Source organism: Bacillus rossius (genome assembly GCF_032445375.1).
Source record: "Bacillus rossius redtenbacheri isolate Brsri chromosome 9 unlocalized genomic scaffold, Brsri_v3 Brsri_v3_scf9_1, whole genome shotgun sequence".
Taxonomy (NCBI): Eukaryota; Metazoa; Arthropoda; class Insecta; order Phasmatodea; family Bacillidae; genus Bacillus; species Bacillus rossius.
In genome coordinates, this window is record NW_026962012.1 from 18,302,703 (window position 1) to 18,328,069 (window position 25,367).

The 25,367-nt window shown below is 35.9% G+C and overlaps 1 protein-coding gene across 1 annotated transcript in view; it reads right to left on the reverse strand.

Moving 5' to 3' along the window:
- LOC134542602 (protein cortex-like) overlaps positions 1-19,428 on the reverse strand; it is a 102,129-nt gene extending 82,701 nt beyond the window's left edge. Inside the window, exon 1 of the mRNA XM_063386982.1 lies at positions 19,328-19,428. Within this exon, the coding sequence (XP_063243052.1) occupies positions 19,328-19,369 (42 nt within the window). The 5' untranslated portion in view covers positions 19,370-19,428. The remainder of the gene's footprint in view (positions 1-19,327) is intronic.
- Positions 19,429-25,367: the final 5,939 nt, after the last annotated feature.

Here is a 25,367-nt window from a genome sequence, read left to right on the forward strand (position 1 = left end):
TGGATCTTTCCATGATGTGTAATCAATCTCTTCTACCGCCATCTTCCTTGCACCTTTATAAATATTACGATCTCTGGTGTCTTCCGTTTTACCACCAACCTCAGGGTAACTTTCATGTTTGAGACGGTGATCATCACAAGCTTGATCAGATTTATTTAATATATCACGTCGTTTCCACCGTTTCGGTCTCAGGACACCGCCACATTCTTCGATCTTGGCAGCTTTAGGTGTTTCATCATAGTCTATGTCTTTGTCAACAGCCTCAGAGTCACTGTAACAATCACCGTAGAAGGAATCGTCTTCACCCAATTTACCGTAATAATTCGATGTTGATGATGTTGAAGTGTCTTCTTCGTCTTTATGCTTCCTTTTTAGGAGTCCATCATTTTTACAAAGTAGGAAAGATCTACTTGAATTCGGCTGGAATATATTCTCACTTTTCACGTTAAGGATTCTTTCATTGTCTTCATTCTTCCGTAAATCATCAACCTCCTTCAATTTAAGTTCTTTGTCGAGATCGGAAGAGCCAAGAAAATTATTGTCGTAATGCAGATCACTCTTCCTTAGGATGGTAGATTCATCGTTGTCCTCTAGCTTGTACGCAGGCTTGGCGCTACAAGTTCTGCCATGTCTTTTTAGGCTCTCTCCCCGCGTAAACGACTTGCTACATCGAACACAACTTATCATATTACGCAGTGGATTTTTAACACAGTCATTCTTCTCGTGTTGTCTTTTATTCTTTCTCAAGATAAACTCTTTACCGCAAAACTTACACCTATGTTCTTTCGATACAGCGTCAGATCCCAAATCAGAATTCATATTAGTTACTGAGACTAATGCCAGATACCAAATGAGTGTTTTAAATTATATCCAATACTTAAATAGAAATTTTTTCATATTTCATCAGCGAGAATTAATATATCTCATGCAAAAGTACTTTATGCATGTAGTTCTGCTTTTCAACAACAGATGTCGCCACATGTTGCTTGCAGGTAAATAATATTTAGTTCTTTTATGCAGGGTGCGGGATGCTCACTAACGATCGCAAAAGAAGGATGGCTTCGCTAGACTCCAAGGAAAAGGAAGTTCGTCTTGCATGTTGGTGCTCCACAGATGTCTCATGGCATAATATTAATTTGACTGAGTAATGATATGTGTTAATTCCACCTTATAAAAATATTGCAAGTTTTGATTTAGTAGCAGAAATTATCGAATTAAATGTAACTCCAAATAAAATGACATGTCTCATTAGACAAAAAAAATCCATGCAGAGAGCGGTTTCTCAGAATAGTCAGAAACACTTGAAGAAACCACAGGAATGATTGCAAGAACACGGGAAAACCCATCAAAATATTGACAAGAATAATCAGGAGCACACGGAGAAAACCATCAAAATATTGACAAGAATATTCAGGAGCACACGGAGAAAACCACCATAATATTAACAATAATAATCGGAAGCACACGGAGAAAACCACAATAATATCGACAAGAATAATCGGAAGCACACAAAGAAAACCACCACAAGTTTTCTTTGATATCATAAAAATACAGAAAAAAAATATTTAAAAATAAAAATAATTTTTTTTATTAATTTATTTTTATTTTTAAATTTTTTTTTTCTGTATTTTTATGATATAAAAGAAAACTTGTGGTGGTTTTCTCTGTGTGCTTCCGATTATTCTTGTCGATATTATTGTGGTTTTCTCCGTGTGCTTCCGATTATTATTGTTAATATTATGGTGGTTTTCTCCGTGTGCTCCTGAATATTCTTGTCAATATTTTGATGGTTTTCTCCGTGTGCTCCTGATTATTCTTGTCAATATTTTGATGGGTTTTCCCGTGTTCTTGCAATCATTCCTGTGGTTTCTTCAAGTGTTTCTGACTATTCTGAGAAACCGCTCTCTGCATGGATTTTTTTTGTCTAATGAGACATGTCATTTTATTTGGAGTTACATTTAATTCGATAATTTCTGCTACTAAATCAAAACTTGCAATATTTTTATAAGGTGGAATTAACACATATCATTACTCAGTCAAATTAATATTATGCCATGAGACATCTGTGGAGCACCAACATGCAAGACGAACTTCCTTTTCCTTGGAGTCTAGCGAAGCCATCCTTCTTTTGCGATCGTTAGTGAGCATCCCGCACCCTGCATAAAAGAACTAAATATTATTTACCTGCAAGCAACATGTGGCGACATCTGTTGTTGAAAAGCAGAACTACATGCATAAAGTACTTTTGCATGAGATATATTAATTCTCGCTGATGAAATATGAAAAAATTTCTATTTAAGTATTGGATCTAATTTAAAACACTCAATTGGTATCTGGCATTAGTCTCAGTAACTAATATGAATTCTGATTTGGGATCTGACGCTGTATCGAAAGAACATAGGTGTAAGTTTTGCGGTAAAGAGTTTATCTTGAGAAAGAATAAAAGACAACACGAGAAGAATGACTGTGTTAAAAATCCACTGCGTAATATGATAAGTTGTGTTCGATGTAGCAAGTCGTTTACGCGGGGAGAGAGCCTAAAAAGACATGGCAGAACTTGTAGCGCCAAGCCTGCGTACAAGCTAGAGGACAACGATGAATCTACCATCCTAAGGAAGAGTGATCTGCATTACGACAATAATTTTCTTGGCTCTTCCGATCTCGACAAAGAACTTAAATTGAAGGAGGTTGATGATTTACGGAAGAATGAAGACAATGAAAGAATCCTTAACGTGAAAAGTGAGAATATATTCCAGCCGAATTCAAGTAGATCTTTCCTACTTTGTAAAAATGATGGACTCCTAAAAAGGAAGCATAAAGACGAAGAAGACACTTCAACATCATCAACATCGAATTATTACGGTAAATTGGGTGAAGACGAATCCTTCTACGGTGATTGTTACAGTGACTCTGAGGCTGTTGACAAAGACATAGACTATGATGAAACACCTAAAGCTGCCAAGATCGAAGAATGTGGCGGTGTCCTGAGACCGAAACGGTGGAAACGACGTGATATATTAAATAAATCTGATCAAGCTTGTGATGATCACCGTCTCAAACATGAAAGTTACCCTGAGGTTGGTGGTAAAACGGAAGACACCAGAGATCGTAATATTTATAAAGGTGCAAGGAAGATGGTGGTAGAAGAGATTGATTACACATCATGGAAAGATCCAAACATATTGGTTGACCGGCTAAGACTTTTACATGGTTCGCTTTGTGCAGGAAACTATTCGTGCATCAAAGAAATATCCTTCATACTCAAGGAACTGAGGAATGCTGGCTACATACAATAATGGCTTGTTTTACTTGCATTTGTATAATGTAAAGCAATAAAATAAATAATTTAAATTATAAGAATTTAATGTTTTTATTTCTTGTATTCTGATTTCTAACTAAGACTTAGATCTCGTAACTTGTGCTTCCTTTTTGCCTTTTTTTGTTGATGGAGCTTCCAAATGTGCTGCCTTTTCGATGATGGTGCTTCCAAATGTGCTGCCTTTTCGTTGTCGGTGCTTCCAAATGTGCTGCCTTTTCGTTGTCGGTGCTGCCAAATGTGCTGCCTTTTCGTAGTCGGTGCTTCCAAATGTGCTGCCTTTTCGTTGTCGGTGCTGCCAAATGTGCTGCCTTTTCGTTGTCGGTGCTGTCAAATGTGCTGCCTTTTCGTATTCGGTGCTTCCAAATGTGCTGCCTTTTCGTAGTCGGTGCTTCCAAATGTGCTGCCTTTTCGTTGTCGGTGCTGCCAAATGTGCTGCCTTTTCGTTGTCGGTGCTGCCGAATGTGCTGCCTTTTCGTTGTCGGTGCTGCCAAATGTGCTGCCTTTTCGTTGTCGGTGCTGCCGAATGTGCTGCCTTTTCTTAGTCGGTGCTTCCAAATGTGCTGCCTTTTCGTAGTCTGTGCTTCCAAATGTGCTGCCTTTTCGTAGTCGGTGCTTCCAAATGTGCTGCGTTTTCGTAGTCTGTGCTTCCAAATGTGCTGCCTTTTCGTAGTCGGTGCTTCCAAATGTGCTGCCTTTTCGTTGTCGGTACTGCCAAATGTGCTGCCTTTTCGTTGTCGGTGCTTCCAAATGTGCTGCCTTTTCGTAGTCGGTGCTTCCAAATTTGCTGCCTTTTTTGTTGATGGTACTTCTATTTTTTTAATGTTTTTTTGACTCTAGTATTTTAGTAAATTGTTCTTGATTTGACTAGCGTATTATTCAAACCGGTTAATGTATAAAAACGAGTCCTAGACAGCAGGACGCCCAATTTGTTACTGCCGTCGACGGTGTACGGATCACCTAGTTTGTTTCTTCTGGTGCATAAGTCGCGTAACTGCCTGTTCTTGAGACTTCGATGGCATCTTTACCGACTTTAACGTCGTACTCGATGGAGGATGTACCATCGACAGATGTAAAGGATGATCGTCTGCTTGGGACTGTATTCACCAACACGAATAAGAAAGATACACGCAAGCATAAAACTAATGTTGGTGACATTGTGAGAATCTCCAAGCAGAAAGGTGTCTTTGAGAAAGGTTTCACAGCGAATTGGAGTTCTGAACTTTTCTGTGTGATGTTACAGTGACTCTGAGGCTGTTGACAAAGACATAGACTATGATGAAACACCTAAAGCTGCCAAGATCGAAGAATGTGGCGGTGTCCTGAGACCGAAACGGTGGAAACGACGTGATATATTAAATAAATTTGATCAAGCTTGTGATGATCACCGTCTCAAACATGAAAGTTACCCTGAGGTTGGTGGTAAAACGGAAGACACCAGAGATCGTAATATTTATAAAGGTGCAAGGAAGATGGTGGTAGAAGAGATTGATTACACATCATGGAAAGATCCAAACATATTGGTTGACCGGCTAAGACTTTTACATGGTTCGCTTTGTGCAGGAAACTATTCGTGCATCAAAGAAATATCCTTCATACTCAAGGAACTGAGGAATGCTGGCTACATACAATAATGGCTTGTTTTACTTGCATTTGTATAATGTAAAGCAATAAAATAAATAATTTAAATTATAAGAATTTAATGTTTTTATTTCTTGTATTCTGATTTCTAACTAAGACTTAGATCTCGTAACTTGTGCTTCCTTTTTGCCTTTTTTTGTTGATGGAGCTTCCAAATGTGCTGCCTTTTCGATGATGGTGCTTCCAAATGTGCTGCCTTTTCGTTGTCGGTGCTTCCAAATGTGCTGCCTTTTCGTTGTCGGTGCTGCCAAATGTGCTGCCTTTTCGTAGTCGGTGCTTCCAAATGTGCTGCCTTTTCGTAGTCGGTGCTGCCTTTTCGTTGGTGGTGCTGTCTTTTCGTTGATGGTGCTTCCTTTTTGTTGATTGCGCGTAGTACAAAATGTAGTGATTGAATATTTACTAGTTTATCACCTCTTGGTGTTACTAAAATATTTTTCAAGGTTACTTGCTCCTTTAGAATGTATAAAAATGTCACGATGGATTAACTGAATATAATTAGCTAACGACGAAGGTCATGTGGTCCTGAAATGACTAGCCTATACGTCTGATAATGACATGACTCGGTCTCATGGACTGAAGACAATTGTTCTTTATGTGCGGTTTTGTACATGAACGGCTTATAGGTTATTCAGATTATTCAAAAATTAGACTTTCATGATAGGCTTATCGTCACTGTATTAATTCTTTGGTTAGGTATATTGACTTATGATTAATAAACTCCGCGAAAGGTAACGGAAAAAAGAATTTAAAATTTATTTAATAATTAGTTACAACTGTCACTGGTCAAGAATCTAACCGTGGACATGGATCCATCGATTCAATTTGTAAATTAATAATTGATTTTTTCGGAGACTATTGGAATTTTTCCCGCATTTCTAACTAAATAATTACATGATTTCAACATGGCGGTCAAATTTCAAGATGGTGGACACCTCAGCAATAATAAATTATTACTGCACTGTAGCATGTTATAATAGAATTTGCATGATGGTAAGACAAGTACACACAATATGGTGACCTCCAGCAGACGAAAACATGATGGTGGCAATGACCGCTAGCATGTACTGAACATAAAATGACGGATCCGTGATGGACATCAAGGTCAAAGTCAAAGATCAATGTCGAGGTCAAATTTCAAGGTTAAGGTTAAATTTCAAGGTCAAGGTCAAAGGTCAAGGTCAAGGTCAAAGGTGTGGTGACAACATACCAGCTGATGGTAAATACCTTGTTATTGGTGGAGGTAGGTCAGTCTGAAGGTGGCTTCTGTGGAGGAAGGATCTGTTGATTTTATATTTTTTGCCCTCGCCGGTTTCGAATCAAGGACGGGAATCGATATAAACAGAATTCTATTAAGTTAATTTTTTGATGAATTTTGAACTTTTTTTTTCATTAAAATCGTATAATAAATAAAGATTTTCAAGATGGTGTCTAAATTTAAAGATGGCGACCATAACGATAATTGTAACATTAATAGGACCCAATATGGCGGTCTTAACGAAAAGTGTAAGAATGATATGGTACTCAACCAAGATGGCGGGTGTAACGAAATATGCAACATTTATATAATCCAAGATGTCGACCGTAACAATAACTGCAACAGTGGTTTTTAAGATTTTTATTTAATTCGATTATTTAATTTTTTTAATGATTTTTAAAATTTTTCCCGATTTTCTAACATAAAAATTGCGGATTTTCAAGATGGCGACCGTAACGAAAATTGCAATGGTGACGACATGATTCGAAGTTGGTGGAAATTACTAGAAATACAAAATGGCAAATGGATTAGCATGGATTAACATATGGATTAGCATAGATTGACATACGGATTAGCATAGATTGGCATACAGGTTAGCATAGATTGGTATACGAATTAGCATAGATTGGCATACGGATTGGCATAGATTGACATGGATTAGCATAGATTGGCATGGATTAGGTTAGGTTAGCATAGATTAGCATATGGATTAGGTTAGGTTAGGTTAGGTTAGCATAGATTAGCATATGGATTAGGTTAGGTTAGTTTAGTTTAGTTTAGTTTAGGTTAGGTTAGGTTTGCATAGATTAGCATATGGATTAGGTTAGGTTAGGTTAGGTTAGTTTAGTTTAGGTTAGGTTAGGTTAGGTTAGCATAGATTAGCATATGGATTAGGTTAGGTTAGGTTAGGTTAGGTTTAGTTTAGTTTAGTTTAGTTTAGTTTAGTTTAGTTTAGTTTAGTTTAGTTTAGTTTAGTTTAGTTTAGTTTAGTTTAGTTTAGTTTAGTTTAGTTTAGTTTAGTTTAGTTTAGTTTAGTTTAGTTTAGTTTAGTTTAGTTTAGTTTAGTTTAGTTTAGTTTAGTTTAGTTTAGTTTAGTTTAGTTTAGTTTAGTTTAGTTTAGTTTAGTTTAGTTTAGTTTAGTTTAGTTTAGTTTAGTTTAGTTTAGTTTAGTTTAGTTTAGTTTAGTTTAGTTTAGTTTAGTTTAGTTTAGTTTAGGTTAGGTTAGGTTAGCATAGATTAGCATATGGATTAGGTTAGGTTAGGTTAGGTTAGCATAGATTAGCATATGGATTAGGTTAGGTTAGGTTAGGTTAGTTTAGGTTAGGTTAGGTTAGTTTAGGTTAGGTTAGGTTAGTTTAGGTTAGGTTAGGTTAGGTTAGGTTAGTTTAGGTTAGGTTAGTTTAGGTTAGGTTAGGTTAGGTTAGGTTAGGTTAGCATAGATTAGCATATGGATTAGGTTAGGTGAGGTTAGTTTAGTTTAGTTTAGGTTAGGTTAGGTTAGGTTAGCATAGATTAGCATATGGATTAGGTTAGGTGAGGTTAGTTTAGGTTAGGTTAGGTTAGGTTAGGCGTGCGAAGGAAGTACCTACGGGCTCCGACCAACAGCGCTTCTCTGCTGTGAAGTATTAGGAGATCAGAACTTGAGAGGAGGTAGTAATAAAAACTTGCCGGTGCTGTTGCGCGTCGTGGAAGTAGAGCGCGCCAAAACACACGGTTGCCTGGCCGTATGTATCCGGCGTTCATAACACGTGTAGAAGTAGGCTTATATTCGTTACCTCCTGGCTGTTTATTACCGCCTAATACTTTTCATAGCGAGACGTCCTGGCGAGCTGGTCTGTCCGTCGTAACGGGACATTTTTTCGTGCGTACATGGCTGATGAACGTAACGGGACATTTTTTCGTTCGTACATGGCTGATGAACGTAACGGGACACTTTTTCGAGAGTGCATGGCCGGCGGAAGTGACATAATCCAACATGGCTGATGAAGCGAAGCCTTAAGGTAGCTGCCGCGGATCCCCGGATCCCCCACCACCCACCGGTGCGCCAGGATGAACTATATATACCTACTCTAAATTCGTAGGCATTTCTCGATTTCTGCATCTGCTACCCACGATATGAAACCAAGTCCTTTTATATATCTTTAAATGTCTTCAGTTTATCAGGTCGACTCATTGGTACACCACAATTTTCAGATAGAGAAGAATTATCGATTTAATTAAAAGGACAATGGTATATTTCATGACTTTTGCACTTGGAATACCTATATGCTAATGTTTTGCCACAGAAGATAGAGCTTGCATCTGATTAATGTTCAACCAATCCTTCGCAAAACCACATGTGTCTTTTCAATTTCCATAGCGTATAAACTGGCTACAACACCTGTTGCACTGAGATTTAATGCGTTCAGAGTTATTATTACAATGGTGTATTACATAATCACGTAATTTCAAGTTTTCGATGTTGTCACAGCACGAACAGTTAGACGATGGAACACAGTCAGATGATGCTTCCTTTAAAATAAGTCTAACTATCCAATCAGCACAGCACCGCAGCCAAATACGGACTGGAGTTATCAACGTCGGGCCTAAGTTCTATACTCCCATTGGCTGGTACAATACACGAGTCAAAACAACAACCATTTTCATTATCGTTTATGCTTAACTTTCCCGGAGCATTTTTTTATAATATCGATGTAAGCTATCAAGACGTGAAATTAGTTTATTTCACTTGATGCTCTGAAACAGTTTTCTTTGAACATTATTTAGACAGACGCTTCTATCATATCTGCGCGTATTTGGCGTGATAGTGAATGACGCCCCACAGTATTTTCACTGTAGCCATGAATGTTCGTCATTTGTTGAAGTCTACAATGTTGATGTCGAAAATTCAACCAATGGAACAGTACAAGTCGATGTCAGTATCTCATATTGCATCGAAATTTCTGCAGATTATAGTAGCGACGACGTTGGGATCTCCACGGCTGTCAGTGATCTCTCCATTGACCGACTTCGCTGTAGACGTCGCCGATGCCATCAGGGTTCTCGTAGTCGATGTTAGATGCTTCATCGAGTTCTCAAGAACAGGTAATAACACGACTTACGCACCAGATGTATGAAACTGAAAGTCCTTTCGTTTAGGACTCGCTTATATACACGTAACCGGTCGCATAATATGTAATTCAAAACACAGTTATTTTACAATAATACACTAGTCAAAACAACATTTAAAAAAAGAAGCACACTAAAAAAGTTATCACATTTGCACGAAAATTCAACAATAGAAATGCTCACACAGTACACTGACTGAACATGCACTGCACACACACAGTAGTACACACACTGGACGCAATGTACGCACTGTACACATAACGGACACGCAACGGACACGCAACGTACCCACTGGACACGCAACGTACCCACTGGACACGCAACGTACCCACTGGACACGCAACGTACCCACTGGACACGCAATGTACATGCTAAACACGCATTGCACACAGAACACGAAATGTATACACAAGACACGCATTTAACGAAAAGGACCCACATTTGGACAAAAATACGTCAATAAGGAAGCACATTTAACGAAAAGGACGCGCATTTGGACGAAAATTAACTGTTTTTTTATAATTTTAATTGAGCCATGAAAAACAATTTCTACTGGTATTAGAAATTTAGAATTATTTAGACTTTTAGACATTTTGGATGATGCCACCACTGGTTCCAAGCTTCGCTACACGAGCGCTCTAATCTCGTGATTGAGACCTCAGGTGATTGCAAACTTTTTTGGTGAATTTTGGAATTTTTTCCGAATCTCTAGCTAAATAATTACATGAATCCAAAATGACACCCAAATGTCAAGATGGTGGTTGCTCAGTAATAATTAATTATTACTGCACTCTAGCGGGTAAGAATTAAACTAACACGATGGTGGCATAGGCTACTCTAGTAATCGAAAACAATATGGTGGCCTCCAGCAGAACAAAACAAATTGGTGGACATGACGTCACACCAGCTGATGATATATACCTTGGTATTGGTGGTGGGGGTGTTAGTCTGCAGGTGGCTTCCAAGAAAGAAGGATCTATCGAAAAATATGTTTTGCTTTTACTGGGTCGAACTGAAGATGTGAGGGCATGTTTAAATAATATTTTATTAAAATTCGATAAATTATTTCTCTATAAATTTTAGATTGTTTTCATTAAAATCGGATAATAAATAAAGATTTTCAAGATGGCTACGTAACAATAATTGATACAATGGTGACATAATTCAAAATGTTGGGTGTGGTGCAAGATGTTTTTATTACTTTTCATTGAGAATTTTTTAAATATATTAATAAATTATTAGCCGGAAATCGAACCGAGGACCTAACTCGTTTAAGTAACGAAACAATTTAAGAAGGCAATTTTTAAAATATTTTTTGGAATTTGTTTAGGAATTTATAGCATTAAAATTACGGATTTTCAAGATGGCGGCTTTAAACAAAATATGCAACATTTATAGAATCCAATATGGTGGGCATAACTAAAAGTGTAACGATGACAACATAGGTACTCAACCAATATGGCGGGCGTAACGAAACATGCAACATTTATAGAATCCAAGATGGCGACCTTAATTATATGTGTAGCTGTGGTTTTTAAGTAGTATTTTATTAAAATTAAAATAACTTTTTATAAATTTAAATTTTTTTTAAATTAGTATCGAATAATAATTACTGATTTTCAAGATGGCGGACATGAAGTCATATAAGTTGATATATATATCTAAATACCTTGGCATAAGTGGTAGGAGGTCAGTCTGCCGGTGACTTCCGTGGAGGAAGGACCTGACATCATTTATTTTTTATTTTTTCCCTCGGTGGGTTTGAACCGAGGACTCCGAGCTCCATGGCGTAAGTGCATGATTTGAATAATAATTAAATTTTGATTAGTTTTTTATAAATTTTATTAATTTTTTCAATAAATTGGGATAATAAATATAGATTTTCAAGGTGGTGGCCGTAACAGAATTGCAACGGTGACGTAATAATCCAAGATGGCGGTCATGGCATCCTAATTCCTAGAAAAAGCTTTTGGAGGCTGTAGACATGGATGCTTAAGCCGTTTTTAGGATTTAGTGTTCTTTCTAAGGCAAAAAGTATTTTGACGTTTTCGAAATCCTAATTTTTGAACTAACAATTTTTTTTTAATTTTTTGGGGGAATTTTTTTCCTAAAAACTGGAAATTTTGACTAATTTTGAAGGTCAAGGTCATCCAAGATGGCCTCCGTGACGTCTCAATCCAAGATGGCGGATAGTCTCCACGCTCCACACCAGAACCCAGTGCCCGGAGCCCCTTATATATATATATATATATATATATATATATATATATATATATCTCTTTATATATATATTTCTTGTGTGCGTGTGTATGTCACTGAACTCCTCCTAGACGGCTGGACCGATTTTGATGAAATTTTGTGTGTGAGTTCACGGGGATTCGAGGATGGTTTAGATTCACAATTGGATATTTTATCTCGATTCTGAGTTAAGAAAAACTAAAAAAAAAAACACGCTTTAAAAGCAAAATTTGCAACGCATTATCAGAAGCCATTAAGTTTTGCTATTGTAAGGAACTAAGTAGAGAGTAAGAAAAAAATAAAGATCCTGACAGTTTATAGCGTCGCCATATTTGTTTCAATTTTCAATACCCTTTTTGTATATTACAATTTAAATTGCAGAAAAAAAATCATGTTTCATAGCCACACAAATAGTGAGGATGGTTTAGATTCACAATTGGATATTTTATCTCGATTCTGAGTTAATAAAAACTAAAAAAACACGCTTTAAAAGCAAAAATTGCAACGCATTATTAGAAGCCATTAAGTTTTTCTATTGTAAGGAACTAAGTAGAGAGTAAGAAAAAAATAAAGATCCTGACAGTTTATAGTGTCGCCATATTTGTTTCAATTTTCAATACCCTTTTTGTATATTACAATTTAAATTGCAGAAAAAAATCATCTTTCATAGCACACAAATAGTGAGTGTGTGTAATTTCTCTATGTCCACGAGGTCTCGCCGCGTCAATTTTCTCCTTGGAGCGAACCCGTCCGCTTAATTAAATAAACAGCTTTTATCGTTGAATGATTGCATGATTTATTTAATGAAAATATGCTCTCATAAAAAAATTAGTTAGACATTCAATAGGTGTCTTTCTCTCACTCTCTCTCTCTCTGAAATGTATGTAGCTTGCTCACGGGTCAGTAATGCAGACAATCTTTACATTCTAGCTCGAGACGGAAAAAACAGTAAATGTGGTTTACAAAGACATTTTATGAAGTTTCTTCCCGTCATTACATTTGAAAGTAGAAACATATTTACTCAAAATTTAGGTAGTAACATATTTTTATTGCAAAGACTGAAATAGAGGTGAGAAAAATTATCATTTGTGAACATAAGAAAACTACTACAACTGTATCAACTGTTATGTTATAATGTTTAAATTTCTAAATGGTGCAAGATAATACAAAATTCCATGCGGAAAAAGTCGTGGGCAGCAGATACGTATAGTTATAGGTGTGGGGTTATGCATGCTGATTTTTCATATACTGCATGGATGCGAACATGTAAGAATAATCTATCTATCTTACTATAATAAAACAGTACTTTTTCTGTCTGTCTGTTTGTACGCGATTTTGATGAAATTTTGTGTGTGAGTTCACGGGGATTCGAGGATGGTTTAGATTCACAATTGGATATTTTATTTCGATTCTGAGTTAATAAAAACTAAAAATACACGCTTTAAAAGCAAAAAAACTAAGCATTGTTGGGTCCGCTAGAAAGATATATAGAGAGATAGAGATATAAATAGAAAGATAGAGTTATAGAGATATACATAGAGAGATAGAGAATTAGAGAGATAAAGAGAGATGTTTAGTATACGTTTAAAAAATTACAAAAAAAAAATGATTGAGGCATTGCAACGCATGCCGGGCATTATCTAGTATATATATATATATATATATATATATATATAATATGTATATATATAATATATGTTTTTCCGGTAATAAGACTTGAAACCAAACAAATATAACCTCATCTGATTCGGAGGCACACGCATTACTAAATGCGCCATCAAAGCACAGCATAAATTACACAGAAATTGTTGGTAATTAATTAAGTAATGCCAATTTCTAACGTATTTTTACAAGTTGCGATTATTCCTTTTTATGACTATTAGTTTAGAGTTTGTATTCGAAAATAGTTTTGCTACTATATATTTTCATTTGACATTATATATATTTTTATTTATTTATTTATGCTGCAACACGTGATCCACCATGTTGACGACTTTGGTTCGGCGGTAGCGATATCGAGTTCTCCCGCCTGTAGGCCTCATTGTGGTATTAGTATTCTCACACACTAATGAAATACCACAGGCGGGAGTTCGACCACGCAGCTCGTCACAGTTAGTCAATTTCCAAGCTCCTGTGCACGAGGCTACAATCACTGGCCACTTGAATGCACTAGTCGAACCGCAGGCACTGCCATAGCCTCGCAACTAGGGAGCTCGTAAAATGACTCACTGGTTGTCGCTAGTATTAGATAATACCACGACACGACCCGCAGTCGACAAACCCGACAACACTCACGCAGTGTGAATTTCAGAATCGAGCCATAGAATGCTTAATGTCACTAACCTTGATCGCTTCAATTTATCATTTTAAACAGTTCATCCAGTGCCTGATAATACTATTTATGAATGTTTGTGACGTGTCAACGTCTAATAAATCGATGATAGCCGGCTGCACGCACGAAAAAGTGTCCCGTTACGCACATTGTCCAGTTACGATGTGTCCCGTTGCGCTCATTGTACGCTTGCGCCGCATCTATCTCTCTTCCACTCGATTGGAACAACCATAGATTTGACTTTTTCGAGGCACATTAAACTTGAAACACTCCCATTCGTTTCCTACTTTTCCTATCACGGTCCTGACCTTAACAGAATAACACAGATTGGAATAAGTTAAATATCAAACATGTATAAAAGTTATAGTTAAAATAATCTCTTCGTTAAAGTAATAAACATATTTGAATTAATGAGTGCAAATAAAATAAAATATATCAATTAAATTGTAGATTTCATTTCACTCATTCTTTGTATCCATACTAAATAGTGATAATTCAATAAAAATTATTCAATTTTATTCATAAAAGTATGCAATAATTTCATTAATGTTTTGATATGACGTTGTCACGTTAAACTATCGTCCGTAAACCGACTTTACAGACAACAAATTTTTTCTATATTAAGAAATTAAATAGCATTTAATAATCTTTTTTGCAGATGGTTGGAAAGCATGAAAGGGCAACTACGAGGCAAAGCTGGAGTAGCGAATCAGTGACAAGTGCAGTCGAGAACAACGAGGCGGGCTGGCATGTTGCGTGTTCAGGCTACACTGACTCTACGGTAAGAATGGTAAGAATAAAATATTTCGAGGTTCGGTTAAAGCTGTTATCGAACAAATTTTGATGCCAATACTGAACTGTGAGAAAACCGGCTTTTGAACTGGCCGGGAAAAAAAAATGGGATGGATCGTTTCAACAAAGAGACATGTATGGCAGGTTGTGATTGGTTATCTAGATTTCGTAATCACAATTCAAATGTATCATTGAGGAAACCAGAACTAACCACTGCAACCCATGCCATAGCTTTAAACACACTTCAAGTAAATTTCTTTTTTTTTTCTTTTTTTTCCAAATTCATTAAAAATTTTCTTAGACAGTAATAATCAGTCAACACAGATTTACAGGTTTGAAGAAAGTGCTATGACTAAAGTTCAAAAGCCCAGTAAAGATTTTGCTCAAATGGTAAAAAGCAAGTTGGTTCCCTAACTATTGCAGAAAGAGGTCAGCGCATGACAGCAGTGTGTTGCATGAGAAATGGATATTTTATCACGCCAGCTCTGAGTTTTGGTTGTATAAAAGGTGAAAAAACGAGTTCATATGTGAGGCACCCACTAGTTGCATAGGACTCTCACAAGATAAAAGCTGGATTGCAGGTGAGGTATTTTTACAGTGGCTGCAACATTTTGCATTTGATGTAAAGCCAAGTAAAGGGGTGAAAGTTTGACTGTAGATGGTCACTCCAGTCACAAGAGCTTGGAAGTCATCGAATTCCCGAAATAAAATAGTATTGTCATTGTGTGCCTCCCACCACACTTTCGATTTGGCTTTAAATGGGCCACTAAAACTTTCTACGACCAAGAGGTATGACAATGGCTTAGGGCTCGCCCTGGAAGAGTTGTGACCGGAATTTATTTGGGAATACCTACAACCACTGTAATTACTGCATTGTTATATTTTGATAGTACATATTATGTTTACATATATGTGTGTGTGAAATAGTTTTTATTTTTACTACATATTATGTTAGTATTTCTGTAGATATGAGAACACAATTTATAAGAAAATATTCCGGTTTGTTATATTTATTATGTAATAGTTATTAATTGCATCATTTTAAAACAAACACTTTGCACGTAGGTAGTTTGTAGGATGTGCGGAAATGCTATTTCACTAAAGGAACGGACTTAGCTAACGAGTAGCTCGCTAAATGCAGACGACGCTTCTAATTCACTCGTTGCTAACAGTCTCGCCTATTGGAATCTTTGAATATTTCGGACTCGCTTGCCGCCGTTAAAAGCTCTAGTTATACACTCGATCAATTCCATGCATTTCATATTGCTTTATTTCGTGTAAGAAAAGCAAATAAATTTTATAACGTAATGGAAGTAGACCAGTCAAAATAAATGGTTTAAATAACTGATAGTTTATTTGTATCACTTGAAGAGAAAATGAGTTTTTTTTATATTTGTTATCTTCTTAAGGTAAGAAACGACTTTGATGAGTTGTATTGAATTAAAAACTTGTATAAGAACAGAGAAATAATGTAATTGAAAATGTATGTTTGGGTTTTAGCTATGTAGGACATGGTGTTTGATATGTGGGGTAATAATAAGTAGGTATATGGCAGTAAAAATAATGTATTTAGACGCAGTAAAAATATGTTAAAATTTAAACATTAATAATATATTGTGTGTCGTGTTTGAATTTATGTAAGTAGTTTTAACACCAAGTGTAAACATTAGTAGTTTGTTAAGAGACGATTTCCATACGTTGTTTAAGTACCTAAGTGGTTCAAGAACAGTAGGTATAGAGAATAGTTAATGCTAAAAAGGTAGGAGATACATAATAGGGATGGTAATGAGTGTAGAAATCACGAAGGAAATGAAAGTTTGTGTTTCGTTATGTTGACCTAATTTGATGGTATGATGTAGATATACAATATGTGGTTGTGATTGGTGTGAGGAGGGAAGTAACAATTCGTGTTTCACGATACTGAACAAATTTAATTATTGAAGGCTCTTTTTTTTAGTAAATTTAATATATTTAAGAGTAATATTAAAAGTAGATGATTGTAATAAAACTATAATGTTTCTTTAAATGGTTTAAAGGTTTTGGCGACTGGTAGTAGGGTTTGTGTCAATTTCTTTCCATGTGTTATGTGAGAAGGTTTTGTGTGTGTAATTTAGGATGTTAGGTTCAATATATATTTGTTTATTTTTTTTTACGTTGCGTGAACAATAAAGTTTATTGGTAAGGGAAAGAAAAAGGTTTCACTAGTTTTGTGCTTGTTGAAGAAATATCAACAAAGCGAAATGTTAGTTGAGGTTATTTTAGCTAAATTAAGATTTTTTTTTTATAAGTTTGCGATATGGTAGCGATATTAATGAAATCTTCAACAATATGGTGGCCGTGATTAGTGAGTTTTGGACGGCGAAGATTCTTATGACTGTTTTGCACATTGCTTGTTTCTTCAGTAAATTATTTATGGTTTTGTTTCCTATACTAGAATAGGTAGGGCAGCTGTACTAAGTTTTACGATACCAAGGACGTTTAAATCATAGTGGTATCGCAAAATATACTAAATAAACCAGGTGGATTGTAGAAGAATACGATACCGTTGGTAATATTCTAAACTAGAATATATGTAGGGCTTTAGTAGGCATATAATACAAAACCCGAAAGTTAGTTCTATTATAAAACATATACTGTGCAAAACAAGCTGTTGAATGTTCCCCACCCAAAACCCCCAAATTCCCGCGCTTGTAAGAATGTCAGCGCCGCCATGTTAGTGACACTATCAGTATTGTTATGGTATCGTATCGTGATTCAGACTGCTCCCCACCTTCCCAGCGAGTGAATAAGAACAGATAACAACTGGGTATTGGGACAACACTTACGAGATCTTTTTTTCCATAAGCGAATAGTTAGTAAACTCACTCAATGTAATAATTAATGCATGTGTCGAAAGTTAAAGTAGAGAAATGAGGTTCAGGGCTCAGGTATGTGTTTCGTTTTTTAAGCTCTTTATATTTAGTTAGCATTTGCGTAAAGGCTGGACTACAATCGACACCATGCGACAAGCACACAACACCAAAAAAGCACAGCGGTATGGCAACAATAGACCTAAACTTAACCACATTCCTCTCTTACTGATAGTGCAACATGTTTTATCCGTAACATAGGTACTGTAGTGCTAACACAAAAAACGAAAGCAAAATTCAGTCCACAATAAAATATTATATTTATTAAAGAAAAGGTAGCAAGACGCTCAGAGCTTCTGTTTGACCGAAATAAGAACGCGGTTTTACAAATAACCTAGTATTAAAACTTCTACCGCGCTTGTGTACGTTTATTGCAATTTACGGTTGTAGCTAGTTGGGCTTTATTACTGGAAGGTTAAGTTTAACGTTCTTAATACTATGTATTAAACTTGCGAAATGCTTACGTTGATTTGGTTCTAGTTCTAAGCTAGCCAGAGGCTTATACTGTTTATGCACAGCTTTATGTTACAAGTTCACAAATAGCGTATTAGTCTCTTTGACTCGCGAGGACAGACCTTACGGTCGCTTTCTGTAGCTCGAAATTTGAGAATTGGATATCTAATAATGTTGTTGAAAGAGAGCTGCAATTGTTGCAGTTCAAAAAAAAAAACTAACTTTTTATAACAAAGCATTTCCTTGACAATCAGGTATGGATTTAATTTTTTTAAATTTTTATTTTAAAATAGTAACAAAAAATGATCTGCGTTTTTATTCACGGACTTAATTTCATTTACACAGAACGGTACCATAAGCTACTCCCTTGCAAATTCACTGGTTTTTGTACCTGCTCAATACACTAGAGTAAATATTACGTGTTCTACAGCATCTTTAATGAGCGAAAAAAAAAAAATTGGTTGTCTGTAAGTCGGTTTACGGACGATAGTTTAACGTGACGTCATAACAAAACATTGATGAAATTATTGCATACTTTTATGAATAAAATTGAATCATTTTTATTGAATTATCACTATTTTGTATGGATACAAAGAAGGAGTGAAATAAAGTCTACAATTTAATTGATAAATTTACTTTTATTTGCACTCATTAATTCAAATATGTTTATTACTTTAACGAAGAGATTATTTTAACTATAACTTTTATAATGTTTGCTATTTAACTTCTTCCAATCTGTGTTATTCTTTTAAGGATAGGACGATGATAGGAAAAGTAGGAAACGAATGTGAGTGTTTCAAGTTTAATGTGCCTCGAAAAAGTCAAATCGATGGTTGTTACAATCGAGTGGAAGAGAGATAGATGCGGCGCAAGCGTACAATGAGCGTAACGGGACACAGCGTAACGGGACAATGTGCGTAACGCGACACTTTATCGTGCGTGCAGCCGGCGTTCATCGATTTATTAGACGTTGTCACGTCCACAATTGCATGCAAGTATAAGTGAGGTTTAAAACCTGAGCGAGTATCGTTTACACAGAGCAAGTAAAATTATCTTTCTAGTTTAGATATTTATTTCATGTATATTATTTGATTTAAAGTTATATTCTGGGGTATCATAAGAAACGTAAATGTATTTAACAACTTCATATTATAACTGCTATCAAACTTAACTGACGGCGATTACAAGTGAACAGCGAGAAAAAAAGGCCTGTCTTTATCCCCTCACCGGCGCGGCGTACAGAAAGTGGAGAGTTAACTAATCACAGTAGCTGCTCCACTGACCTGAGTGTAAACGGGCGGGCGTCGCGCCGAGCCGGCCTGCATGCCACTGCTGCAGTCTGTCTCCTCTGCCGTCAACTGCCGACCTAGTCGCCGCGCCGCGCTGCCATGGCGAAAACGTGTTTCACAGACGAGAGCCAAACGTCCGATCGTGCATCTTCGTTTTTTTTTTTTTTTTTTTTTTCATTGTAAAAGTGTTGATAAAAGGATACTAATAGTCAATTAGGTTAGGTTAGCTACATTATAAATATTTTAAAACATTGTGGACGGTTAATTTGGTTAGGATAAGCTACATTAAAGATACGGGGGAAAAAAAGCGAGCATGAACTTCGGGTAACTTCGGGTTTTGGCTCTCTCGTCTGTGAAATGAAGGCTTCCCGCTGCTCTGCCGCAACAACACACGTCGCTTCCCGCGACCGCCGCCAGGCAGCACTTGTCTCGCAAGGAGACGCGAGAGAACTGCTCCCTGGTGACTACATAGCTTACTATCATGTGTTTATCCGCCTGTATGTTATATGAAATTACGTGGAAAAACCTATTGAAAATTTCTATTAAAATTAATAAGGTATTTAAAAATTGTAATTATAATTTTGTGTGTGTGTGTGTGTGTGCTTGTTTCTATTTATTTTTTCGGTAGTTGATTCCAGTAGGTACCCTTCGAAAACTTTTTTTTATTACTTTTTGTATCAGTAAGGTTTTTAACCAACTTGAGGAGTTTTACCCCCAAATTAAGAGCGAACCAAGATGTAAAGTGGGTGTTTTGGGGGGGGGGGGGTTACCAGTGTTGCCAGACGTACCCGAATTCGGGTACGCATACCCGAATTACTGTGTCTGTACCTGGTACCCGAGAAGACGTGCTCGGGTACGCAAATGTACCCGAATTTTAGAAAACGAAAAAATCAATAGTAAAAAATTCTCAACTTTTTTATTTTAATAAAATATTTCGGTTTTATAACAGTAACTTTATTAGCTAATATTTTAAAATATGACGTTGTTTTAGGCATTCTAAAATATACCTTTTTACAAGATAAATTCACCCAGGAATCCTGTTTTCTTTTTGTAATAAGGGGATTCCCCCTGTTCTTTGTCCACTTAAAAAAACTGTGATTCCCCCTCGTTAGTCTGAAGCAGGTCAGTGAGACAAAGGGTAAAGTACTGTTTCTATTTCTGTGCGCAGTGTGTGGTTGTAGTGTGTTAAGTGGCAGAATATAAGTAGTGAGATAACTCAAGTTTGACCCAACATACTTGGAATATATTGGGGATATACAGGTAAACTAATAATAAATATGAAATATTTTCGTGTGTAGAACCACTTGCTTGAGTTACCTGTTTTTATGTAATACTACTCCTGCGTTTTTAATTGTGCATGGTTTACATGAATGAAATTATTCAATGAGTCTTTTTTCAATTGAAATTGCCTGGTAAACGTATGTAACGTCCGAGTTATTTGGCTATTTATATTTATTTCACTTAAAATATCTTAATATTCATGGCACTAAGGTGGCATGTTTTAATTTGATATATCAGAGTCGGCCAACTTAGAGCGATTTATAATCAGTCTTTGCTGTCGCTACAATTCTTTCTGGTTTGTCGATAATTATGCACTATAAAAACCAATTCTATTGTTTCTTTGAGTAGTTTACAATTCGTGAAACCATGTTCTCATGAAAGACATTTTAATTGCCATAAAATTCTCTTCATTATTTTTTATTCGCAATAAAATAATTGTATCACGTAACTCACAAATAAAACTTATTGCTATGTATCACCAATAAGAGATTACTCAAATATGAAATGGGTGGTGTGTTTACATCGAACTCTTGCAACTGTATCTTTCGCTGACATTTTTCTTGTGAATTTTTTGTTGAAGACTTAAAGCATTTTATATTTATGCATTGTTATTATACGATCAATAGTCAAACTCCCCCTTCACTTTTTGTCATTTAGTGCAGCTATACCAAAAAATAAGTTATAAACCAAAATATGTTAAATTAAAAATATTAAGAACATATTCATATATAACCAGATGTTCATGCCAAAGTTAAGAATAGGGACAGTCATTCGTTCTTCATTATGCAAATGGGATATCCTATTATGCCTTCATGACAAAAATGTTCTCATCCTTGCTGAAAAATTACTATATATGTATTTTAATTTTATTTATTGCATTTAGAAGCACCAAATAAGCTTTCGGTTGCTTTATTATAAAATGCAAAATTTTTGACACTTCAAGAACCCTAAAACAGTGATTGTTCTTAGTTCATGATATGATTTATAATTTACGACTCCTAAAAGCAAATGCACATTAAGTGACCTCAATGCTGCACTTGACTAATTCCAACAGAAAGTTTTTTCAAGGTGCTGTATGGAAGTGAAAATAGTTAAATAGAGTATATTTGGCCTACCATAATCTTGTAGGTCATCTTAAGCCTTTCTGTACATGACTATGTGACAGATCTAAGCATTTTTTATAAAATTATTATGCTAAAATAACTAATTGTGCGCTTATAAATTAAAATCATATTTTTTTCTGCAGACAAAATGGCAGACACGAGTGAGGACGATACAGAATGTGGACCATCCACTCCAAAGAAAAAACCTAAAACAACATTCACGAAAATTAAAGGGAAGTCGAGATTGCAAAAGTACAGAAAAGAGTGGGAATCAGATAAAGAAGTTAGTACATGGCTAGCACCTGATTTAAAAGAATGTTACAAGGCAATGTGCAAAATTTGCAATTGTAAAATAAAAGCTGACATTACAAATATAAAGTGTCACGGGAAAAGTTCACGACATATAAAACTCTCAAGTGCCTCCACAGAAAAAAGTAAACAAAGCCTTCATTTTTATCTCCAGAAAGAAAGTAATGCCACAATCGATGTGCAGGTAAAAGAAGCTGAAATAAAACTCGCTGCTGCATTTGCAGCTCACAACTTGCCTTTTTCTGTAATGGATCACCTACAAGAAGTACTAAAGGGATGTTTTCCCGACTCCAAAATAGCACAGTCCATACAAATGAAACGCACTAAAACCACTGCTGTTATAAAAAATGTTATTGGAGACAGTCATAAAAACATTTTGGCAGATCAACTTCGTGATTCAAAGTTCTCAATTTTGACAGATGAATCTACAGACATTAGCTGTGTGAAGACGTCTTGCATCATTGTACGCTTTTTCGATGATATTGAAGGAAGAGTCGTCAGCAGATTTTGGGAACTAATTCAAGTGTTCGAGCCCAGTGATGCTGAAAGTGTTGAAAAAGGAGCAACTGCGCAGCATCTGTATGCAAAAATAGTAGAAAGCTTTCAGAAGGTAAACATTCCACTAATTAATGTCATTGGGTTCGGGTCGGATGGCTGCAACACAATGATGGGCGAAAAAAACTCTGTTGCTAGTCGTTTCAGAGAAGCTTGCCCTGGGATTGTCATAATGAAATGCATATGCCATTCACTACACTTGTGTGCTAGTACAGCATGCAAGGCTCTTCCAAGGAGATGTGAAGATTTGGCAAGAAACATACATGGGTTTTTAAAGAATAGCAGTAAACGACAGTGCCAATTGGCAACATTTCAAACATTTCTTAACATGGATGTACATAAAATGCTTCATCCATCTCAGACTCGTTGGTTATCATTGTTGATGGTTGTAGAAAGACTTTTAGAAAACTGGGAACCACTTCGCCTTTTCTTCATCGACAGGTGGTTAGGAGAACACCTTGTGAGTGCTGAACAAATTAACCAGTGTTTGAATGATCCATTTATAAAATCGTTCTATCTCTTCCTTGGCTGGGTACTTCCAAAAATTGTCAATTTGAATAAGTACTTTCAGTCACAGAGAGTTTTAATCACATCTTTGCACGACCAGATGACTATAACATATCAAGACCTTCTAACAACATATATGAAAAGAGAATATGTAATGAAAGAGTCACTACAAGACATAAAGCCAGATGACTCCAGAAATTTTGTACCCTTGCATCAATTGTACCTGGGAGTTGGAGTAATGAGTCAGTTACAGAAGAAAGAAGTCATAAGTAATCCAGAGCTTGTAGAAGACCTGAAGGTCAAATGTAGGACTTTCCTAGTAACTCTTTGCACAGAAATAAAGAAGAGATATGATTTTTCAAATGAAATAATGGCATTCTTATCGGTTTTCAATCCAAAAAATTCTTTGTCACAAAAAGCAAGAGAGAACACCTCTTCCCTACTAGCACTGGCATTAAAACTACCAAGAATCGCTCCAGATAAACTTCAAGACCTGGATGATGAGTGGCGTCTCCTTCCTTTGCACTCACTGCCCGACGATATTTCATCATGCTCAGATGTGGACGAGTTTTGGAACAAGGTATAATATTGCCACATTCTTTCTTGTAATTATATTTACTTTAGATGGATTGATCGCCACCATTTTGGAGTTTTTTTAAGTAATAAATAGAAGCAATTTTTGTTCATCAATTCGGAGCTTGACAGATGAGAAGGCATTGCTTAATTCATTTTATAACATGTCAGTATTTATAACATGTTGCAGTATTTTTTGCTGTTACTAACATCAGATCTGTGATTGCATCAACAAACAATTTCTTCCTACTGTTATAAATACAAATGTATATACTTAGGTCAAATGTCGGTAAGTTTCGAAATATATTATTTATGCCTTGTTATGTAGAAAACTTGAAGCATACTCCGAAATTGAATTTATAGCGAAATATCGAACAATCCATGATGGTGGTGATCCTTCTGTTTGCATTTTATGCACAGTTTGTAAAAACACTTTTGTTATATTTTCAGGTGCGAAAACATAAAAACAGCGCAGGGGAAATTGTTTTCAAAGTACTTCCAAAATTTGTGCTGAATGCAGTCTCGATCCCCCATTCTAATGCTGACTGTGAACGTATATTCAGCAAAGTGAATTTGATTAAAACAAAACAAAGAAACAAATTAATCACTCCAACTTTAAATGGCGTACTGCTAGCTAGCGAGTGTGTCAAAAAATCCGAATCGTGTTGCCATAATTTTAGGCCAACACCAGACATGGTTAATCGAATGACAAATGCAAATGTTTATGCAGACCTGCAACCACAGACATCAAACCAACTACATGTCACTGCTGAGGACGATTTATCTTTTGATGACTGAATGTCCCACAAATATTCCCTGAACTTTCTATAAATTGTTAAACACACGTGTCATATAAAAATTTGTGTGTATATATATATATATATACATATATATATATATTTTTTTTGCGAAAGTCTGTTGCACTTAATTCACGAGTGTAACACTTAGCAAGAAAAAAATATCAGTATATAGAAACAGTTAAGTACGTAATTACAATTTAATCCCAATAAAAAAAGTGGTGTTTAAAGCGACGTCAACTACAAAAAAACACACACAAACTTTAAAAACAAAATTTTATCCTGTGTGTGCAACAAAATTACGGAGTGCAGACACACGGTAAAGAAACTACACAGTGGTAAGGTAAGTGAGATGCCATATGACATTTTTTTGTTTAAGAAGATAGCCATTTATGTTTTAACCTTTTTTTGTGTGTGTACCGGAATGATACCCGAAATAAGACATTCTCGTACCCGTAAGTACCCGAATTTTGAGGTAAGTGTACCCGAATTTTGTGTGCTACGCCTGGCAACACTGGGGGGTACATACATTTATTTAGGGGGATTTTTTAGCAGGTACATTATTCAAGAAAAAAATTTCAGAGTGTGAAATTAAAGTGTACATCATGAAAAAGAGTGAAAAAATAAAAGCAACACAAGTGGCGCTCGTGGCTTACTTTCGCACTACTACCAACAACAACTTACTGGTCGAGAACAACGCATTCCGTTTTAACTTTTACCGCTTTTACTGTTCGACGATTTTACGTTGTCACGTTGAGGTTTTCTGTCCGTTAGTTTGTTGTCTACTTGCGTATTTTATTTTGAAAATAGTAAAGTAATTTTTTTATTCAATTATTTATCGTTTAACTTAAAAAGAAAAATTGGAAAATAGTACGGTGCAATTAGATATAAACCTCAACATCCGAAAAA